Source organism: Schistocerca gregaria, chromosome 1 (genome assembly GCF_023897955.1).
Source record: "Schistocerca gregaria isolate iqSchGreg1 chromosome 1, iqSchGreg1.2, whole genome shotgun sequence".
In the NCBI taxonomy this organism is placed as follows: Eukaryota; Metazoa; Arthropoda; class Insecta; order Orthoptera; family Acrididae; genus Schistocerca; species Schistocerca gregaria.
Genome location: NC_064920.1, coordinates 710318975 through 710326751, shown reverse-complemented (window position 1 = coordinate 710326751; position 7777 = coordinate 710318975). Strand labels below are relative to the sequence as shown.

At 35.7% G+C, this 7777-nt stretch overlaps 1 protein-coding gene across 2 annotated transcripts in view; it reads right to left on the bottom strand.

The window, feature by feature from the left end:
* Positions 1-2358: 2358 nt before the first annotated feature.
* The window catches only part of LOC126365813 (inverted formin-2-like), a 192801-nt gene continuing 187382 nt past the window's right edge, over positions 2359-7777 (bottom strand). Inside the window, exons 10-13 of one of the 2 annotated variants that reach the window (XM_050008407.1) lie at positions 7002-7180; positions 3481-3590; positions 3135-3310; positions 2359-2740 (exon numbers count right to left, since the gene is read on the bottom strand). In XM_050008407.1, coding sequence (XP_049864364.1) covers positions 2549-2740; positions 3135-3310; positions 3481-3590; positions 7002-7180 — 657 coding nt within the window. In that variant the 3' untranslated portion in view covers positions 2359-2548. The remainder of the gene's footprint in view (positions 2741-3134; positions 3311-3480; positions 3591-7001; positions 7181-7777) is intronic. The other variant, XM_050008416.1, reaches the window with a different exon arrangement.

The following is a 7777-nucleotide window of genomic DNA, read 5'->3' as shown; positions in this document are numbered from 1 at the left end:
TGACAAGCTATGAGCTAGTGGTTGACATACGGTGTCAACTATTGACAGAAGCACCCACTTCAGGATGGCTGCTAGAAAAATGTGATAGTTATCAAATTACACTGTATATGGCACCACCATACAACAACAGTCAAAACTCTATCTCTGAATAAAGCGATTTTGTTATTTTAAGTACTTTTACTTTAAAGTGTCAATTACTGGTGTTTTGTCAACTATCGGCACCTTTACCTTACTATTGTAATTAAAAACAAGAAAGATGAAAATTCCTGACATAACCACAGGGTAATTTTCCTGCATAGGCTGTGTGTAATGTAAGAGAGTATTGAAGGATTTCACCATATATTTAAATATTAAAGCCACTGAAGTTATTACGTACAGACAGTTGTCTGCTAATCTGTTAGCTCCTTCCTTTTCCGAATCCGAGAAATAATTTCTGTTTTGCTACATTAATAACGAGCCTATCAACAACATAATCCACAAAGCCAATCAAGTGCAGCATTTTCTCTTTTTTTTTATGTTCTATATCCCGCCAGCACTCGTCAGTTAGCGTGAAAAAGCTCCATGTGTTAGTTCCAGTATGACTGACAGCTTAACAGTTTTCTTACTTCTGAGGCCAAATCCCGCAGCTTGGCTCCAGATCAATTCTGTTGGGTTCATATTGTAATGGTACAGTAGCAAATGTAAAAATGCAACATTTGTATAACGGGCTCGATGCTGTGAAAATTATTGTTTTTCGTGTTTCTGTGACAATGGACATAGTTCAAATAAAAAGGATTTGGTTTTTCATTTTCGCCTTAAAAATTAAATTGTTATGTTTTCTTAATTTAAGCAACTTTTTATTAACAGTCTTTCATAAAACATCAATAATTAAGAATTTGTATTTGAAATGGAAACAGGAATTTCGCATCCAGTATGTAATTAGAAACCAGAAGATTTGCAGAATTCATAAAAATATTGAGTTCTGTAATTATGAGATGTAGGTATCTCAAACTGACTGAGAAAAAAAATTGATACCAGGGAGATTTGGACCAATGCACAAAGAACGCCTTTCTTGTTACCAACTGCGCTACATGTTCAATGTGGTTTTTTTTAATAACTGCATTGTTTACAATTCTGGAAAAACTTTGAAGCTGATTATCTATGTAAATTAATGAAAAACATGAAGCACAGCCTATTTCTCGGCACTTTTTAAAAATGTTCCACGCGCGTGTTTCACAATGAAATAGAAAGCTGCCTCAACCATTGTGCATTAACAGCGTAGCAATCAGAGCACAACACTGCAGAGGCTGTGGCTGTACATGATTTTTGAAATAAAAATTATGTAGCGAAAGTGTGATTGACAAAGGCATTGATGGCTGTTAATACATTTGAATATCTTAAAGTTTCATTGAACATAACTTAGTAATAAGATATCTAATACATAAGTTGGACCTACATCCAAGAGCATAACACCATCAGCGTACGTGTGCCACAGCTTGCCTCTAATCACCGCGTTTGTATTTTTTTACATCAGGTTTATTCTTATGATGAAGGGATTACAGAACTTTCAGATCAGACACAATCATACAAGTTCTGAATGTGTGTCAACAATATGGCTATTAAAAACCAAGGATGGATCCACCATTGCTGGAAATATTTGGACAATGAATTTCCAGTTACTCTATGGATTTGACAAATGATATTTGTAATGATTTTAAGGTTGTCCCTAATAGCATTCCTAAAGATTTTTCACTTTCCTCTAAGAAAATGTGGTACCTAACAACTAATCAACTGGTATCATATTTTGAGGAACATATATAACCAATAGGATATCATATTACATATTAAGTTTTGATGACACTACCAATGTTAAAGCTAAAAAAGAATTACAAACTATCACTATGTGTTTGTCATAGAATAAGTATTGCATAACAATGGTTTTCTTTCCATTTTGTTGACACCTTTTCTTCTCTAGTGAGGGTTTCCATAAAGTGACTACAAAAGCCAGTTAGTTGTTTGATAGTGACATATTCATTAAACCTGAATAATTTGTGCTCAACATTTTTCTGATTCGTGTGGACTCCAGCATTGTTAATGACATTAATAGTTTAAAGGTGAAGCTGTTGCTTTATATGCACCCATCTATAAATTCCAAATAATTAAATGTGACTCAGTAGCTGATGTATTTACTTATCTTTGATAGTTCACTACTTTTGATTGGTTTGCATTAATGGTGTGCATGAGAGTTGTGTACAATACTGGGAAAGAAAGGATGTGATGAATTTCTTTGAAAATTTCCCTAAAAGAAATAGATGAACATTGATTCTATCATTTAATTATAAAAAATTTATTTATAAAGTCATTTACATATATGGACAAGTCATGTTTGCAAAACACATTGAAATACTAGATTAAGCACCACTGATAATAAAGAGCTACTGAGCCACGAGAATAAATGTGTCTTGTCCTTGGTATGAAGGAACAAGTCAGTTACATACTTATGAGATCAATTCACACGTCATATTTCACAATGATTCAGTGCAAATTTCCACTTCATAGCACAAAATTTTCAGTACTCAGCTTCAGTTCGACGTAATTTGAAATTTTTATTGCAAATATCCCTTAAAATCTGTTTAGCTGCAGTATATTGTCGATGTGGTAAAAACTTTTTTCTGCCTTTACCTCCACTTGCAGTTAGTTTGTTAATTTCCATTTGCTCTTGAATTTGCTGCTGTTCTGCTTTCCTTTTCTCTTCATTTTCCTGTTGCAAAATTTGCATTTTCAGTATAAAGTAATGTTAGTCAGATACAAATTTAAATGAGTAAGCAGTGTTTTTCTTCTTACTTAAAACAATAAATTGCATCTGTTGAGCAAAATTAACTGTGTCAGTAAAACTGACTGATGTCTGAGAATATCAGAGCAGAAAGACATTATTATGCAGTTGGATTTTGGCATGGCACTTTCAATATTCCGTGTCTACTTCTTAATGCCTTAAATGACCAACAATGGCACCATTGATGCTGAAGTTTATTGCTGTTTGTGAGCATTGTTCCAGCTTCTGATGGATACAAATATCACTATTTTACAGACGAAATATTTAACAGAAATGGCAAATAATATAAAGGAAAGTGTCAAAATTAACCTCAGAAACTCACCAGTCGAACTCTCTGAATTATGGTAAAAAACTCAGCAAACAAATGAAAACATTCTTCTGGCTTGAATTTCTTGGGATCTTCACAGAAATGTTTGGCTAAAGCATGAGTACAAGCCATCACCTTGTTCATAGCCTGCTGAAGTTCATTACTGCTTTTCAAGGCAGCCTTAAAGAAATCTGTGAAAAGAAGAGGAAAACAGATTTTTAACAATAGCAGGCACAAATTCTAAAGTGAGAATAATTTGTAGATCTATTTTATATCATGATCGGAGACTATGGGATAAAGAAGTATTTATTTATGCAAGAAGGTTATTTAAATTAACAGTGCCGGAAGTTGTGTTCATTACCTTTGAACTGCATCCTGATTCCACTTGTATCTTCCTTCAGCTGTGATGTAACATGTTTGACATCGCTGATAACTTTCATCACTTCTTCCTGGAGCAGCTCCACTGATATCCTGAGACATTGTAAACCATCTTTAATTCAGACATTCTGTTTGGAAGTGATTATTTTGTTATTTGTTTTATAAACACAACCTTTTTGTTAATATGTCATTATCTAGTAACGAGCACTCTTGATGCAAGTTCTGTACAAGACCAGTATATGTTGAAATATCAAATAGTGTCTTCCCCTGGTTCACCTATTTCGCATTTCAGTCATTATATATTCATTATGCTGTCATGCAGATAAGAGTGTTTGAAGTGGTCATCTTCACATTATGTGGGTCACTAGATCATCTCGCTATTTCATATCAATGTAATTTCAAAAATAAAAAAAAGCATGAAAATTGTTCTTTGATTTTCTAGAGTTTCTACAAATATTCTTGAATATTAATGTTAACGAGTGTTTCCATATGGTAGTGTTTCCATATAAGTAGAAACAAATGGAAATGGCATCCTGACTATACTGATAGCACACAGCCATTCCTAAATATGCATTTTTCGTCAACCATTTGTCTACAACATGTACCTGTACATCCAGTATGTGTATCCCATACAGGGGATACATTTTACTTGAAAGTTTCTTGAAAACTGTCAGGGGATAAATATGATATTGCAATGCCTGTGTTATTCCGAATTATGATGCTATGTTCCTTTAGACACACGTACATTTCAGAAGAAACTGACACAGTAGCAACTACAGCCCTTATGAAATACAAGAAATGTATTTGCAGTTCTGAATATGGAAAACTATGAGTTGTGTAGTGGAATGACAACAATGAAAATTTGTGCTGGACCTGAACTTGAATCCATTTTTCCTGCTTATCGCGAGTGGTTGCTTTGCTATTTGGCTATCTGACCCAAACTTCCATATGTTGTCAAACATGTGTCTACAATGTGTACTTGTACATCCAATATGTACGGGGTGATTATAATTAAAGCTAGACTTTCAGGGTGTTGTAGAAATAACGCCACTGGTCAGCATGACATCAAAATGCAACAGAATAGATTCAGAGAAGGGGGAAAACATATGACAGAAGAAAAAAGTCGTGCAAATGTTGATCAATAGATGGTGATGTATGTGTCAGAATATGTAACCTGCCATGCACATGACCCATTGCAGTTGGTATAGAAAGGCTGGGTACACAGCTTTTCCTCGTCTTGCGTCTGTGACATTTGCCTTGACTGTCTCAATGCAGGACTGTGCTCTGCTTGTAAAGCTGTATTAAACAAATGATGGATGTGCACAGGTCATTCTGTAGAAGTTCCAGACATTGAAGGGTTTGAAAAAAGGCATTGGTCCGATGACTGCCATGGGTCTGGAGAAAATGATTCGGAAACACTAAAAGATGTGTTATTTTGGTGTGCAATGTGGTAGAGGGAGGAAACGAATTGATTCAACTTCAGTGGAAGCAGTGGCAACAGCAATGCAGGACTAAACAAGTGCTGATGTGGAAACGTATAGTGCATGAAGACTTGCCCGAACATGTGATGTACCCATGAGAACGGTGCGTAAAGTCCTACGAAACATCCTTCTTCGCTAGCCATTCAAAATAACCCATGTGCATGAGTTGCTTCCTGTTGACTGCCAGCAAGAGAGACCTTTGCTTTAGAATTTCGTGCTTGCATGGAAGTCTACAATGATTGGCCGTGGAAGATTTTGTGGACAGACAAAGCCCACTCCCATCTGACAGGATATGTCAGTATACAGAATTGTCGAATACAGGCAAAAGAAAATCGACCAGAAGCACTTCATCCTGAATAGGTCACTGTGTGGTGTGGGTTTACAGCATCATTTATCATAGGGCCATATTTTTTTCCAAGAGACAGATGCTTCCGGTCCTGTTACCAGTACCATCACTGGCAAGGGATATGAGTGTCTTTTGTGCAATCACTTCATTCCAGTTCTCTGACAGCATGGACGGGATCATTTTTATGCAAGATGGCACACCTCTGCACATTGCAAGTCCAGTTAAGCAGCTGCTGAAGCACCATTTTCCTACAGCCTGGCTGTCCCGATCACCTGATCTCAATCGGTGTGACTTCTGGCTATGGGGCTATCTGAAAGATATTGTGTTCAGTGTTCCAATTGCAATCTTAACTGCATTGAAGACATGCATTGCACAACACATTCTGAACATTTTGAACACTTCGATCAGTTGTGGAACATGCTGTTTCTTGATTTCAACTTGTTGCAGATAACGGTGGACAGCATATTGAACATGTTATGCACCAGTCACATGGAAATTAATAATCCAATTTAATTTTGATAGATACTTTTATGTGGTTTTTGGCTTCAGGCCAATTAAAAACCGATGTGATTGATGCTTTCTATGCAGATTTTTCCTATCCGATGCGATATGACCTTGCCGTGGTCGATGGGCGTACCTAACTATCAGTATCACACCTGTACACCCATAAACACTCAGTAGTACAGTTTGTTTCATGTCAAACATATACCTTAGGCATTGATGTATGATTAATTTGTCATTTGTAGTCAACCACTATTAAATTATAATTCTTACAGCACCACCTATTGCTACATTTTGTAACTATTTATTTTTCTTCTGCATTATGTTTCCCCCCTTCCCCAATAACATTCCGATGCAATTTGATGTCATTCCGACCACTGGTGTTTATTTCTACGGTGGTTTGAAAGTTTAACTTTAATTATAATCACCCTGTATATTCCTGTACACAGGAGACATTTCACTTGATATTCACTTCCCGAGGTCAAGAGGTAAATACTACAAGCCACGTACACTTAACATACAGGCTTAGGCTTACGGACACAGCTCTCATATTTTGTGAAGGGAAGGAACCTACAGACACAAGGGATAGGGAAAACTGTTCCAATTAAGTGGCTGGACCTGCCCTTCAGGCTCTCCCAGTCATTTATGCCATATACTTTGACTTTGCTTTTTAGTTTATAACAATATCCTTTGAAAAAATGAAATGCTGTACAAATGAGGTACTTAATTACAAATTTATTTCCAATTCGGAAAACAAATGTAAAAATTGGACCAATAAAAGTGGGCCCTTTTCAACTCTTTGCTAATATTTATAAATATAAGGGTGGTTAGGGAGAAATGATAGCTGGCAGATAAGTAACTTTTGAGAAACATACAGATAAATTGCAAGAGCAAGGATGAAAATTCTGTCTGTCAAAATTTGCATTATTCAGGTCAAAAATTCAATGGACATTGTGAAAAAGGTATGGAGAAGATGAACACAGTTTCAAGTATATTGTATACCAGAAGACCCTAGTGTCAATATGATAAAACATAAACACACACAGAGCAGAAATTACAGCATAGGGACACTTAAAAAACTAATGCTCTTATCTGTACTAGAATCAAACTGAATGAAATTCTTAAAAGTAAATTTCTACTAATAATTTTAACGTTATGACTGTAACAGACTCTTACCTTGCCATTTCTTTCATGTTACCCGCATCTTCTGTAAATTGTAATATCTCCTTATTGTTAGCTTCTGCAACTTCTACCACATAGTGCAAGAATGTCAGCCTTGGTTTGTTTGCTTTTATTTCTAGGAGCTTTGGTAGTGTACTGAGTGTAAAGCCTGCTGCATTGCTGGCATAGCTTCCCTGGAACAAACACACAGCACCTTACTTTTTTTCCATTTTTTAACTTATCAATTTACTTCTCACAAAAGCTTCATGTTAGGAATACTTACAGCATTTATGTAATTTCCAAGTTGAAGTACTAGTGCTAGAAATTCTTTCAAACGTTTATTAGCCTTCAGCTTATTGCATGCATCTGCAACAGCCTTTAGTTGTTCTTTCAGTTCAGATACTCTTGAAGGAAACTCTTCTTTCTGCAAATTAATTGATACACAGAAATGAGTCAGGATTTATTATTTTATTTTTTTGGCAATATTGTGTTGATAATGGAAACATGACTTTCTACTTACAAGCAACATTGCCCTAATCCTGAGGGCAAAGGAAGGTACTTCTGATAGCTGAAGATAAAATATCTCTCCCTCTCCTAAACGATCCAGATCTCCAGAATAGGATCTGACTGAAGTCAGCTGTAACACATAAGATAAACCTTTTAGTTAATGTATAATTTTAGACTCCCTGGAATAGTATTTATTGTATTTTAATTGTGTTAATTGCTATGATCTAAAATTAAAACTGTCATACATTAGCCCTACCTCTTTTTCTGTGGGAAGTAGTGGCAAG